The sequence below is a fragment of the Protopterus annectens genome, chromosome 8.part1, assembly GCF_019279795.1.
Source record: "Protopterus annectens isolate FY-2018-M chromosome 8.part1, PAN1.0, whole genome shotgun sequence".
Taxonomy (NCBI): Eukaryota; Metazoa; Chordata; order Ceratodontiformes; family Protopteridae; genus Protopterus; species Protopterus annectens.
Window position 1 is genome coordinate 264,418,395 of NC_056742.1, and position 16,109 is coordinate 264,434,503.

At 37.0% G+C, this 16,109-nt stretch overlaps 1 protein-coding gene across 2 annotated transcripts in view; it reads right to left on the reverse strand.

Moving 5' to 3' along the window:
- Positions 1–15,758, reverse strand: part of FANCA (FA complementation group A) — a 2,214,801-nt gene extending 2,199,043 nt beyond the window's left edge. Inside the window, exons 1-2 of one of the 2 annotated variants that reach the window (XM_044081851.1) lie at positions 15,436–15,758; positions 15,175–15,340 (exon numbers count right to left, since the gene is read on the reverse strand). In XM_044081851.1, coding sequence (XP_043937786.1) covers positions 15,175–15,262 — 88 coding nt within the window. In that variant the 5' untranslated portion in view covers positions 15,263–15,340; positions 15,436–15,758. Of the gene's footprint in view, positions 1–15,174; positions 15,344–15,435 lie in introns of both variants that reach the window. The other variant, XM_044081852.1, reaches the window with a different exon arrangement.
- Between the last annotated feature and the right edge of the window lie 351 nt (positions 15,759–16,109).

Sequence of the window (16,109 nt, forward strand, 5' to 3'; positions counted from 1 at the left end):
GACCAAAACATTATTTTATTGGTAAACACTCAAAAGTATAAAACTGATAATTTCCTTTAAAAGCTCAAACATATACTTTATAGTTATCAGAGGAAAATGTTTGTCACAATAAAACAAAAAATATATAATTTAAATAACCTAAGATGGATTTACCTTTATTATCTTTAAATACCAATGGCTTAAACAATCCTAGATAGAGATCATATCTACTGAAATATTTAAAATTGAACAAAGCACAAATTATCTTCCTTCAAGAAACTCATTTCAAAACAAATGACAGTTACAAACAGAATCCTAAGGAATATATGATATTGGTGCAATCCAATTATAAGACAAAGACAAAGGGGGTAACAATGTTATGGAAAACAAATGTGATTAATCCAGAAATCATTTATAAGTATAAAGATAAAGAAAGCCTTATGGCATTAGTAATAGTTAAATATAATTACAGAATATGGACCCTAGCCGATCTTTACTGGTTCCCAGGCATTGGAACAGGAACTGTTAAAAAACATTTGGATTTCATTTCCAATAATTATAAAGGCAACTTAATATTAGGAGGAGATTTTAACTGTAAATTTGATATTTCTGAAACTACAAATAAAAGGCCGCTGCGTACATCTGCTGTAGTAAAAACTTTAAACAAGAGGGTAGAATCATTTCATCTTGTAGATACTTTCAAATTTAAAAATGATAAATCTTTTGTGGTTTTCCCATCAAGATCACAGATTTGGTACCCAAACTATAATAGATAAAATATTTGCTGCCCATGACTTACACTCTAAAATCATTTCTCAATCACTCCCTGCCCCTTTTCAGACCACAATTCATTGATATTAAAACTTCAAAATGGGTACAAACCATTAATCGTTCACTCCAGAATTCCAGCATATATAACCATAATTAAAGAGTTCAAACCCTGGTTATTATCTGAATTACAGTTCTTCTTAGATATTAATTACACCACAGAGATAAATAAAATGATATGGGACTCATTAAAAGCTTACATATATGGTAAAACCCTAACTTGGTATTAAAAAAAAATCAGAGAATGGGATTCTGAATTATTAGATCTATAATCCAAACTTTTGTCAGTACAAGCTGAAAAAAAATCAAAATCATTTGGAGATGAAAAAGAAAGAAGTATTGAACAATAAATATAATTAAATTCTAATACATAAAACTAGTTTAGCTTTAGAAAAACTAAAAATTAATACCTTGGCCACTTCTCCCAAATATCTACATAATTTATCCACAAAAATCAAAATACAATCAAAAGCTAATAACATTAAAAGTATCTTCCATGAAAAGAAAGGGAAAAATGTCTCTGATACAGATGGCATTCTTGATGCCTACAGAAATCACTATATGGAACATTTCCAAAAAGAAAATATACATATTGATCAATTAAGTCTAGATGAAAAATGTTCTAATATTAAAAAAAAAAAACAGAAAAATTAAAACTATATCTGCAAGCACCCATATCCTACAAAGAAATTACAGATACAATAAAAGAGGGTAAAAATAATAATGCTCCAGGTACAGATGGCATAATTATGGAAATAAATAAACGTTTTCCTTCAAAGATACTATCCCTCTTCCATAAAACTCTATTATAAATTCAGTCACAGGCTTTAATACCACCCTCTTGGAGATATTCCTTAATCACACCAATCCTGAAGGAAAACAAATCCCCAAACCTCTGTACTTCATATAAACCTATATCGTTACTAAATAATGACTGCACAATATTTATGACAATATTAACTAACAGAATGAAAATGCCACTATCCAAAACAATATATAATGATCAAACTGGATTTATATATCATAAACACACACGACAATATTAAAAGGATAATTTATCTTATAGATTATGTTCATAAAGAAAATAAAGAAACACTCAATTGGCTTAGATATAGAGAAAGCCTTTGATTCCCTAAATTAGGACTATTTAAAATCCTAATGCTATTTGAATTTCCTCCATCCTTTGTTCATCTCCTAAAGAATATATATACAAATAATTTAGTGTTTGTCAAGTTAGGTCCTTTTACCTCTGAATCTATACGTATAACAAAAGGCACTAAACAAGGATGTCCCATGTCACTGATTCTATTTGCTCTGGCTATTGAAATATTGGCAGATTCAGTTCGCAACAATATAAAAATAAAAGGAATAGATGTTTATGACCAATAAAATTATAAAGTAATGCTACTTGCTGATGACATATTACTAACATTATCTAATACAAGAAACATTAGAAGAATTAGATATATTGACAAATGTCACATGACTTCAGGACTCCATTTCAATAAATCAAAATCAAAATGTTTATTTTTAAATTAAAAAAGAACTGCAGACTAAGGGAGTTCACATCATAGGGAAACAAGAATATACCTTAAAATATCTAGGAATTGAGTTATGCAAGGATAATAATGAATTATTCTAAAAAAACTACAATAATATCATCAATACAATTAAAATCTCTGTGGAAAAATGGTACAAAATAATAACATTTGAAGATAAACTACAGTTAATAAAAATAGTTTTAATGCCCAAGATCCTACATATAGTCTTGGCAATACAACTGTTACCAGAAAGGAATATACTCGAAGAAATAAATTCATGCCTAATAAAATGTTTACGGTTTCCCAAAAGAAACAGAATAGCTTTAATACATCACATCAGACCATGGAAACAGAGAGGATTAAATTTCCTGATACAGAAACATATAACAATCTCAGATTGGATAAGTCCAAATTACTCTGCAAATTGGAAAAAATGACTAACTGTAATATCATGAATTTGATTTACAAAAAAATTTCAAATAACAGAAAAACAATTTGCCATGGTACATATGTATTAGTATGCAATATAACATAACAAAACCCACTACAACTCGTATGATTAATTATTACATTGACTCATTTAGGAAAATTATTAATGCAAATACAGATTTTAAAAAATCTGCTTTGATTTTTTAACACCATTTACAGTCTCAAAGAACGTTCCACATAACATATATAAAGAAATTAATTCTTGGGAACAGAAAGGATTTGTTGGCTCCAATGTATCAAAGAACTAAAAGTTTTAGATATGCAAGTAATAAAAACATACAAAATTCCACAACAGAACTGGCTAACTTTACAGAGTATTCTGTCATATTCTAAGTAGAATAACTAACAATTCATAATTTAAAAAAAACCTAAATTTACAAAAATACATATATGAAATCATATATATATATATATATATATATATATATATATATATATATATATAATAATAACTTTGACATGGGAAACAGTATTTCAAAATTTTACAAAATATTGATAAACTATAAAACAGCACCCAAAACCTCATATTGGAAATATATAACAAAAGGACACTCAATACAGTTAATAAGATATTTTAGTATCGTCAATTATCGATAAAATATACATCCTTTACACAATACTGGAAAGTTTTTAATTGGAAATGCTTGCACAGAGCATTCTTAACCCCAGATAGAATCAGTAAAATGAGTTCTTCCATAAAAGGAATATGTTGGAGATGTGAGCAAGTACACAATACACTGAAGTAATAAGTAGTAAAAATATGGCAGAGGCAACCATGCAGCAGCAAAATATGAACTTTTACTGTTGAAATACGAACTTCCACTGTTAACACAAAATCCAGACTTTATTGGTGTACATGGTAAGCGTTTTCACAGTCGCTTCATCAGACCAAGACACACCTATCACAAAACTCAGTCTTTATATAGTATCTTAAGATTATTAATTAATTGAATAATGACTAATTAACATATTGTTATATAAAATGTATACAATACAAATCCACAGGGCAAGGAATGAGGATTTCCAGATTAAATGCAACGGATGTGGGATATCAAGAAGAGTTAGCAAGATTTAAGAACAGACTACTTAACAGAGGATATAATGAAATAGAAATAAAAAGAGGGTTGTTAGATTTAAATGTTTTAAGAGAAGATAGAGCGGCCCCATATTTTTCCAATAAAGTAAATTTAATTAGTGAAACAAGGAATTACTTCACTTACATCAAGATTCCCATGTTTTACACTAATGATAATGGGGCAATATTTGACATAATAAACAATCATTGGAAAATACTTACCACCAACAATAATTTTAAGAACATCGTAAGAGAGAGACCAGTCTTTAGATTTAAAAATAAACCCAATTTGAAGAAGTTATTATGTCAGTCCATACACAAGGATACCTACATAGGGGAAATAGGAACGGTGCCTTGTGGAAAATGTAATTTTTGTAGGTTTATAAATACTACAGCTAAATTTATTCATCCAGATACTGGTAGAGAATATAGGTTTCATGTCAATGCCGACTGTAAAACTTCACATATAGTCTACCTGGCAGTATGTGATACATGTTCAGCATTTTATGTTGGAAAAACCAACAGGACTTTTAGAACTAGAATCAGAGAACATCTATATACAATAAGAATCAAACATATCAACAATGCTTTAACCAAACATGTAATAAGCCAGGGTGACTCTCATAATTTTAGTTTCATGGTCATAGCACAGTTACAACCATAATTAGACAAGATGACATCAGAAATGGTACGGAAAAGAAGGAGATAAACTGGATTCTAAGGTTAAGAGCAGACAGAGGCAAAGGACTCAACGAAAGAGCCTCCATTAAACCCATTTTGAAATCCCGTAGATTATAGTTTTTTCCTCTAAACAGAGTAGATTAATCACTTCACATTCCCTATCTCAATGTAAGCAGGTTATTCTCACATACACATCCCATATTTTCTTTTTGTATTTATACTATTTTATACAAGTTTTATATATGTATTTTTCTGCCCAGTTCTACTTATTTTATATGATGAATACATTTGCAATAGTCAAGTTTTAAACAAACAGAATTTTATCTATATATTGTATACATTTTATATAACAATATGTTAATTAATCATTATTCAATTAATTAATCTTAAGATAATATATAAAGACTGAGTTTTGTGATAGGTGTGTCTTGGTCTGATGAAGCGAATGTGAAAGCACTTACCGTGTACACCAATAAAGTCTGGATTTTGTGTTAACAGTGGAAGTTCGTATTTCAACAGTAAAAGTTCGTATTTTGCTGCTGCATGGTTGCCCCTGCCATATTTTTACTACTTAATATATTTGTCTGAGTGGAGAGGCATTTATTTCACTAGTGTGTTCCCCTTTTTATCGTCATATAAGTACATAATACAGACTGGAACCACATTTTCTTTGATTGTGTTAAAATTAAGTCATTTTGGAATGGCATTAATAACTTTCTACAAGCTTTATTTAATGAATCATTTTATTTAACTAAAGCTCTCGTATTATTAAATGTGAATGAAGGTCCTCATTTGAATAGGTCAAACATGTTTCTAGTATGGACTATACTTGCAATTTCAAGGAAGTGTATAACAAGAAGATGGAATACAAACACAATACCAACTTTGGAAGACTTCTACAGCCTACTGAAGACCACAGCATTATTGTAAATTAAAATTAAAGAACTAATAATTTAGCCAAAGCCATTTATCAACAATCTTTGGGGAAAAGTCTTATCGTTGATGGACACTGTACAATAATTGATCAGACACTCTGATAATGGATTGGACATACTTATAAAGTAACTGTATACATGAAGATCTGTTTATAGTGTCAAGCCAATGTAAATAGTGTACAATGTTATTTAAGATGGTATGTAAAAATACTATGGAATTCATTCAAATGTACTTGAAAAATTAAAAAAAATTGAGAAAAAAAGAGAATGTATGTTGAATACAAAACCTGTTATTCTCTCAACTTTTTAAAGTTTACAAGAGCGATATTTAAAATATATCCATTTTTAGGCCTTTGCCCCCTCACATTATGTTTGGCTTGGTCCAGTTTTCTTGGGCTAATAGGATGATAGATATACGTGTATTAGATGTCTAGATCTGGTGGTGGTATATTCACAAAGCAGGGGAAAAGCATGAGGCAGCCATAGGGTTGCCATTTCTTCATCCTTACATTTCTAATAAATAAACCACACACCCCTGCAGACCTAAGACACACCCCTTGCCCTAGGGTATTCACACCCCTTTTAGCAAGCCATGCCCAGGAGCACCAGTTTTTAAATGCCATACACATGTACATGGGCAGCCTTAAGTGATATGCATCCTTAGGCAAAGTGTTCCATCGCACTCCACTCCCTTCCACTGCTACTGACTGCCACTCTGGCTCATACCCCAGTGCCCCTGTTTTCCTCATATTCTTGCCTTCTCATATTATCTGGAATATTTTTGTTTTGTTTTCACACACAGTCGTACTTGATAGCATTTTTCTGCATCCTTTCAATGTACCCCAAATGGACAAAAACTATACTGTAATAACTACCCAAGAAAGAACTACTTAAGCTTGGGGTATGGCGGCCACAAGGCCACCAGACATTAATAGCACATTTTACAGATTTTTTTTTTAGGTTCATAGGTTCATACTAGGCTATCTGCCGTAGGGCATTTACAAGCCTTGCCAGAGTGTGTTTGGCTTTACCCACCCCTTGGAATGAGTTTACTGTGCCCTTTTTAAGGTTAGTTTACTGTGCCTCTGTCTAGCAGTGACATAGAAGTGACCCCCAGGGTGAACCTATGATCTCCCATCCACTCGTCAAGATTCCTCTTGAAGAGAGTCAGTGAGGGGTTCTGCCTAACATGGACTGGGATAAGGGAGCCTCTGGGTTATGAATCTGTCCCTCCAGCATGTCCTATTTATTTCTGTGCTGAGGTTCAATTGTCTTGATCGCGTAGCTCTAAGGGATTTGGATTTTCTGAGGTGGAGCATGTCCATTAATTCCGGGTTGGACATGGCTTTCTACGTCAGGCATAGATCGCCTCTGAGTAGGCGGTATGCAACTGAGTAGAGCTGGAGTTTCTTTAGCCTAGCAGCATATGGCATTAGTTTGAGCCCCTTGATCCTCTTTGTGAGGTACTTTTGGGGTCTTTCTAGTTGCTGCAAGTGTCGGGTAAGGTACATCCCAAATGGGGCATTGTACTCAATTATGGGCCTGATGAGGGAAGAGTACAGGGGCACAATGACCTCCCTTGATCTAGATGTGAATCATAAGATGGGCTATATAGAAGGTCTTTCTAACCACTTTGGCAATGTGATTGTCAAAGGAGAGATTACTATCAACTTGGGTCCCTAGGTCCCCAATTAATTCTTCCGTACTTAATGGATTACCACCTATGTGGTAATTTGTGGGCACTTTGTTTTTCCCAAAGGGTATGACTATACACTTTTTGGCGTTTAGTTTAAGGCCATGGCTCTGGCACCAGTTATCTGTTTCTAAGAGTCCCTTTTGGAGGATGCTTGTGTCAGCTGGAGAGTCAATTATGGCGCCCAGTTTGTAGTCATCTGTGAACTTGGTCAGCCACAGTCCTCCCGTGTTAGCCTGTACCTCAGAAAAATATATACCGAATAAGAGAGGTGCCAGGACTGAGCCCTGTGGGATGCCACTTGTGACTGGTTTAGAGTCTGACATGGCTCCAGCAATTCTGACCATGTGGGTTCTATCCTTGAGCCAGTTTGCAACCCATCTTATGACATAGGGGTTTATGTTTAATCTGGAGAGCTTGTCTATGATGCCCGAGTGGGGTATTGTGTCGAAGGCTTTTGCGAGGTCCAGGTAGGCTGTGTGAACTATCTTACCCTCATCAATGGCCTTGGTGACTGTTTCAAAGAAGTCGACCAGGTTCAAGAGGCAGGATCTGCCCTTAAAGCCGAATTGGGTAGGATCCAGTGTCTGTAAGTCCCCAATGCTTTGTTTATGAGTTCCATAATGATCCTTTCCATAGCTTTGCAGACCAGGCTAGTCAGGCTTTTGGGGCGGTAGTTTCCAGAGTCCATAGAAGCATCTCCTTTGTGGAGTGGAACCACTGTTGCTGTACGCCATTCTTTGGGTACATATCCTGTAGTAAGGCTGAGATTGAATAGCAGCCTTATGTGTGGGTTCAGCTCTTTTTGGAGTTCATGTGGCACGCAGCCCGGAACACCGTCTGGTCCCATTGATGCTGTGTTCTTTGCTTTGGAGAGGGCGGCTCTCACCTGGGCATCTGAGATGTCAGGGAGGCAACACTCTGCTGGAATAGATATTTGTCCTTTTGGGGGGGGGGGGGAGTTTGCACTGAACCTGTCTGCCAGTATGTTGGCAATGTCTGTGGGTTCAGTGTATTTTTTGTCATTATGGACTAACTCTGAGCATATCTGGGAGTTGCCACCCAGGTTTCTGACATAACTAAAGAAGGCCTTATGATTATCTTTAGTGTCTTGTGCAATTTTTCTCTCAAAGCTGGCCTTGGATGATTTTATGAGGGAATGTAGTTTTTTGCTAGCACTGATCAGAGATGCCTTCCCTTTTAGGGATTTTGCTCTATCATGTAGTAGCTTCCTCCTTCTGTTGTATAGCTTATTTATGGCTGGAGTCCACCAGAGAGGATGCCTGCCTTTGGGGAAATGGGTCTTGATTTTATTTGGGATTGCATGGTTCATGCATTCCTGAAGGTGTCCATAGAATGCGTTTATAAAGGATTCAGTTGATTGGGCTGTAGTTTCCACTGGCCCGGGGGCCTTGAAGGATTCCACTTCGGATTTAAGAAGTGTGAAGTCAGCTTTTGAGAAGTTCTTCACTGTGGTCTTCTGTGCTGGGGGTGGGGACAGGATGTGAACTTCCAGCGAGATTAATTTATGGTCTGATCTTACCAAAGAGGGGTATACTTCTGGTATGGAACATTGTGTCCCCATGCTTGTAATGATCAGGTCTAGTATGTTTTCCCCTTTTGTGGGAGTGGTGACTAGTTGTTCCATAACATTTGAGTTTATGAATTCTAGGAACCTTTGGGCTAGGGTGTTGGGGCTTGAGTAATGCTCCCAGTCTATGTTTGGATAGTTGAAGACCCCCAATATGATGGTGTTTGGAGAGACCTTCATACTCTCCAGTGTCTTCAGGAAGGCTGAGTGGGGTTCCTGAGTTTGAGAGGGTGGTCTGTAGAATGCTACAAACTGGAAGGCAGTTTTGCCCACTGTTAGTTGCACATGGATGGTCTTCGATGCTTCGTGCAATGCCACTAACCTGGAGCTGTGGGTATCCTTGATGAATATGGATACTCCCCCTCCTTTTGTGGTTCGGTCCAAGGTTTGGGGGCGAAAAGCATGATATGAGGTATAACCTGGTAGTGCTGGGGTGCTCTCAGGAGCCTTAAACCAGGTTTCTGTCACTGCACAGACATCGATGTTCTCCATACTGAGGAGGGCTTCGAGAGCATGCATCTTGAGGTTGAGACTTCTGGCATTGAGCAGCATTACCCTTAGTTTCTTTCTACTTGTGTTGTCTAAGGAGGTGGGTTTGTCTTTTCAGCCTTGCCTAAAAAAGACACTATGGGGGTGGCAAGAGCCTTTGCCAATGTCCGAAAGCCCAGGGGTGACAAATGCAAGCCGTCCCTTGCAAAGCAGCGTGGCTTGTTGAGCATGTCATCCCAAGCAGAAAGACACTGGACCTCCTTTGAATGACACCAATACGTAAGCCAATTGTTGAAATTGATCATTTTGTCTTTATACTGTGGCATCATTCTTGGTGAGGGTAAGATGCTGCTCAAGGTCAGGTTCATACCAGCCTGGGCTACATAATCTGAGAGCTCCTCTATGTCTCTTTTCATGTAGTCCAGGGAGGTACGTCTCAGATCATTCACACCAGCATGGACAATGACAAGAGTCATATTTGTACCTGCTTTGGAGTGACCTGGGTGCTTGTGTTATGTGGCAGATTCTAGCGCCCGACAGGCAGCTCACTGTGACCTTTTCCTTGTTCAGCCTGGTGAGCGGGACGTCAGTGTGGCTATCTATAGAGTCACCTATTACAAGTGTATCAGGTATGCTGTTAGGCCTTAAGGGCTGTGACTGTTTGGCACAGTGACTTTGTGAACTATGTGTTGCATGTGATTTGTTTCGGGGTAGTGGTTGCTTGGATGTCTGCTTTGGAGGTCTCTGCTGCTTTGGCAGATTTTTATTTAGAGCCTCCGAGTATGTTTTTGTGTGTTTATGTGTTTGGTTTGCAGTTGTGGTAGGTCTATGTGAGACTGGATTTATGGTGTGTGTGGTTACCTTCTCCTCTTGACTGGTTACGCCAGTACTGGGTCGAGAGAGCTCAGCCTCCAGTTTGGCTATATGGCTGCATCTCTCACATATATTTGTACTAGTTGGGAGGAGGAGAGGGTTGTCTGTGTACATGAGGCAGTTGTAACATTGCCTCAATATTCCCAGATTCACCAGCTGGACTAGAGAGGAAGCCAGCAACTGACCCTTCGACAAGCTAGAATAGTATAGGGAACTCCTTTGTAACTGAATCAGAAGGACCAATAGGGGATGAGGTACTCAAGAGGATTATATGAGGATGTAGTGCTTTTTTAGTTTATTAGTGCTTAACTTATAAAAAATTGCTTATATGAGCAAGTGCAGGGTTTTAGGTTGAGATTAGAGTATTTAGTTTGAGAGTTAGAGCAGTTCCAAGGAAAAAAGTGAAGAGTAGACTTTGTGGAGCCGGGAATAGTCTAAACCCGATTAAGCGGTGCTGCCCGATGCGCTATGCGCAAATTCGCTCTAAAGCAGGCTTTAAAGCAGGGGGTTAGAAAGGGATAGGAAATGGCCCAAAACAGCCAATAAGCTACAAGTTTCTGGGCTGGAACCACTCCTCAAGGGACAAATAGGCTGCTCAGAGCTCCCCACTCCCACTGGTGAACAAAGAAGCTTCCTCCTATCCAAATAAGGATATGGGCAACACAGGAACTATGACACAGCCAGAGCTCAGCAATACCTGAAGACTGGACTATTCTAGTTCAGTAAAAGTGGGAAACAAGGATAATTTTTTTTTTTTTTTTTTTTTTTTACAAAGTAGCAGAAATTGGGTACAAAAACACAGTAAATGCTTTAATTCGGCTAGCACACTTGAGTGTGTAGCCTACCAGTTAAACTAAGCAAAAACAAACTTTAAAAGTGCAAAAACTCAGGAATACAGAAAAACAACTTTGCAGAGCTTATTTAGTTAAAGAAACTCGCTTTTCGGCGAGAAAAAGCAGTCGGAAAGAAGTAGGCAAAAATAATACTTAAAATCAATAGAAAGTCACTCTTCCACTCACTGCTGCTTGTAGAACTCTGCAGGGCACCATGAGGAGCTGTGCTGAGTCAGTTATCTATTTCCTACAACCTTTGTTCCAGTGATGGTCCGAACAATAAGCATGACTTAGGAAAGCATTTTTTCTTTGAAGAAAAAATAAGTTCTGTTACTGTTAAAGAACGATGACACAGTTGCCTATCCATAATTTGAGAAGAAAATGCTTGAAAGCGCACATAAATCATATCTGGGATGACTGCCTTTCTTCCTGTACCAAGACAAGAAGAGATGGTCATTTTCTGCATACTCTTCTGATGCTGAATTGGGATGGAAATGAAAAGACAAATGGCCATAGTCATATATTTCAATTTGTTGCTGTCTTACATCTACACAGTATGCTGCCTCAACCTTAACCCAAAAAGGCAGGCATCTCCTGTGTACTCCTTGAAGTCAAACTAGGATGAAAGCATCAGCTGCACATATGCTTCCTTTTCCCTGCACTCAGAAAACAACTACACACATATATTATATATATATTATATATTTTATATATTTATTTATTTTACATTTGTCGATTGGGATTGTCCGACTGAGCTGAACAGCCCTTTTTCAGCGGAGGCCCAGGGAGAAAAGCGTCAACATCTTATACAATTTTCATTATAAATTAGCATTAAACAGCAAGGTTACAGGATTATTACAAGGCATTAAGTAGCAATACAATGTTATACAGTGTCAATAATCAGGAGTATAGCAAAACTATTTCAAGATGTATAAAAATAAATGTGTCATTAAAATGAATATAGTTTTTGGGGTAGGTGGTTATAAAAACCCAGTTTTGTCATAATGTAGTTGCATGAAGGCAAGACCATTATAATAGAATGTTTCTCTGAGGCGATTTGCTTAATAGATTTTAGAAGACAATAGAAAGAGTAGTCAAGGAAGATTAGAGAGAGCTAGTAAGAAGACTGAGTTAAGGGCAGAAAGTAGATTAAGGTATGAGAAGTAGGGGATGTTTAAGGAGGGACAGTGCAGTGGCAGGACCAGTGACTTTTAAAGTGCTCTTTGGTGGCTGTCTTAAACTGTTTAGGATATGTAAGGGTCCTGATTTCTAGTGGGAGCCTATTCCAGACAACAGTGGGGTGATAGCTGTACATGTTGCATCCAAATTTAGACTTAGGTTTGTAGATTTAGATTATACAACACACACATCTAATTTCAACTGTTTTAATTTGTTGCTTCTACACAGTACACTGGCCCTGGGCAAACTATAACCTTGTGTGCACACTCATAAGGTACGATTTCTGAGTGAGGTTAAAAAACAAGGACTAATCCATCCCATGCCAACACCCAAGCTATACAGATTTTCTGGGCACACCTCTGAAGTTTGACTGAGAAAAATTAAAGAAATTAATAACCACAGTATTCCCGGCCCAAACACAAATTATTACTGATCTCTATGTACACCTCTCAATGGAGTCAGTTTTGGACTAGATGAGGTCCATGGCTGAGGACCCTACTAAGCCACTTATAGTCAGAAATAATGGCTGCCAGAAGTTCTGACAGTCTACACGCTCTAGGATGCATTCTATGCCTTATTTTTTACCCCACTACCCAGGAGATTTATGTATATTTCCACCAATATTATTTTTTTATGTCACACAGACACACACACACGTACATTTGTATTGCTCCTGGCAAACCAGGGCTGCCACAAGTTAGACACACACCCTTCATGCTTTATAAAGGCAAATTGGTAGAACATTAATTTGCTTATGGCACAGTTTTGTAGTTTTGGAGGAATCCATGGCACCCGAAAAAAACTCCTACAAAGACAGGAAAAAAATGCAGAGTCCACAGAGATGCAGCCACAGCCAAGGACTCAGACACCAAGATAAGCACTCTGTAATGGTAATACTACGCACTGTGCCACTGTAACAACACTGAGATGTGTTCTTTTCCACACATCCAGCCTAGACCACCAAAGACTGCCACTTATTGTGTATGTCAGAGAAGGAGATACTGCCAGCCCAGCTATCTGGAATTTTGTAAATAGTTATATGTCATTTGTGAATATCAACATGATTCATATGCTTGTGTTATAAATGTACTGGAACGTATGTGTATATCAAACTGCTGGTACAGAAGTGTGTTTTGAGCAGGGTTTGTACAGTGCTGCGCTTAAAGATGCATCCACAGTGTACCCTGTTAGATTAGAACAGAAATGTATATACATTATTGTAACTGTTTAGATGTATATATTTTAACAATGGAAAATGAAACACAAGAAGTTAACTTCAGAAGAATAGCTGAAAATGTAAATTACTTTATGACTATGTAATAAAGGGATGCTGTCTCACAGTTTCAGTGCAGTGGCAAACAATATCTGGAACTAGAAGTTTTTTTGTATTGCCTTGGAAATGTTTATTGTTTTATGATTTTCAGGATCGGACTTAAATCTAGGGGAAAAAAACTTCTTATGCGTTTTCACAGGTAGATGGTAAATGCTGTTATTTCTGAGCCTGGGAACTAAAGTCAGATGATAAGAAATTGTGTCATTCTGCAAGTATCCCAGCAGTAATATTTGGGATATTAATTTAAGAACTCTATGAGACAGAGACTGAGCATTTTGTATTTTGTCTTTGATCTGACAAGAACATCCACTCACCAAATCTGCCTGCTTGCTCTGTAAGTCAGTCTAAGGAACAACACAATTCTGTTAGATATAGTCAGGAATATAGCTGAGCTTAATATAGATGTTTTTTTTTTTTTTAATTTATTTGAGACAGTCCTGCAATGTTGTTTGAAATATGTCCTGTAATTTTGAACTCTGACATAACTGATTATATGCAGAGTATTTTCTTGTTCTTTTATTATTTACTACTAAATATATTTAAACCTTTCATTGTGGCTGTAATATTTGTGAGACATACTTAGGTTCTGAGAGTACTTGCATATTTATTTGGGGACACTGTGGGCCACTCCTAATAGCCTTGCTCTTGGCCAATCTACCATTTGGATTAATAATAACATTACACAGTAAGATTGGACATCCTTTGTTAAGGGCCTTAAAGTAGCCGATAAGGATGTGGCTGGTGGCAGTGATAACTACCTTATAGTCTGGGAAAAAGGGGCCATAGCTAGTAAACGTGTGCCAGCCTTTCCCAGGTGTGTGTTTTTATATAAAAAACAAACCTCAAGAAGTCTGTGTCCACTACTTGGGCAGGGACACAAAGCACTCTTTGGACAGAGAGTGTGCTGGAAATCTTTGGTTGGCCACTCAGCTGAGATCTCAACTCTATAGCTGTGCCAGTGGGGAGTCTTATTGGGGATCTGGAGAAAGAGGGAGACACCCGCCATAGACTGACTGTGGTCTCTGTGTGCTCGTAAGGAAAATTGTACTTGATGCAGAGAGCTACATCTGGAAATACTGTGTGTGTATTTATCACCCCCCCCCCCATGAGTCTCCTTGACTACTGGGCCAGTGGTGGGGCGTCACAGTGTACAGTACTGCAGTACTGAGGTTTAACGGTGATAAAAAGTTAAATAAATTATGGCCATCTTATCATAAACACACACACACACATATATATATATATATATATATATATATATATACATACACACACACACACACACACACACACATACATATACACACACTCCCATACAAATATATAAGCATATTATTTTTACACTGCATTTGAATGCAGATAGGAAATCCAAGTGAAATGGTAAACATATTAGAAAATACACTTCAAAATGCGTTAGTTCTCTGAAAGATTCAAAGTATCTTCTATGTACTCACCATAACTGGATTTCCTAAGACCTTGATTACTTGTCTGTCAGGGACATTTCCTGACAGGTAGCAACCCTCCCGTATCACACATTTGGAAGTCATTACATTTCCATTCCAGTTTCAATTCATAACCTCTCACAATTATTGTCTGATTTGCTGCTGCTCTACCTTTCTAAATACGATTTAACGTAACAAAATAAGCTCACTCACCCAACAGCTCTGAGAGGGTTTTCTTCTGGTTTAAAGAGCCACTTGTAGCTTGAGACGATAATACTGACACTTGGGTAGACATATTCATGAGGCACGGGTCACTTTTCTGGTTTCATTGTTCATACGCACCGTTAATACCATAACAGGTACTACAAATACTTCTGATCTGCTTATAGAACAAAAAATATTCTCAACTTTAACTGGTCACCTCTATTATTTCCAAATAAAATTGATAAAAAAAAGATTAACAGTATACGTTACCAATGTAAGCGTGCACAATACATTAAGAGTCACACTTGAAGTAGTTTCAAAATAAGACTTCCCATCTTCATCAACATAGGGTACAATTTCCGATTTTTCATTCATATAAGTATCTAATGCAAACATGAAACATGACATGTATTAGAATAACGGAAGGGGGTTAGGGATGCGGACACTAACAAACACCACAGTCAGCTTTACAGAATATTCCCGCTGGGGAGCCTTTCAAAGAGATCATCCCAAACACATGTTTTCAGTGTTTACAAAACTGAACTAGCTACAGCAACTTCCGCAGAGCTATCTATGCCAGTCCGCGCCGTTTCTTCATTGGTCACCTTTTGAGCATGTGCGTTGTGATTTGTCGGTTACTACTTTACTCAGCTTCTCCAAGTCTCGTAGTTACGTTGTTTTTGACAAAAAAGTGTCAGAGTCTTGAAATATATTATTATTATTTAATGCATGCCTTTTGTGGTTGCACTTCGATATAAAATTATCCTTCGTATAATTTATAAATGAGCGAAACAATAAATTGTAGTCTGTATCACGTGAATCTAGCCCATAGCTCTCAGCCAATAAAGGATAATTTCAGATATAATCAGAGACGATCATTAAAATATTAATGTTTTTAACATGACCCCTTGACAGAATAAGAGAATGTGAATTAATATATATTT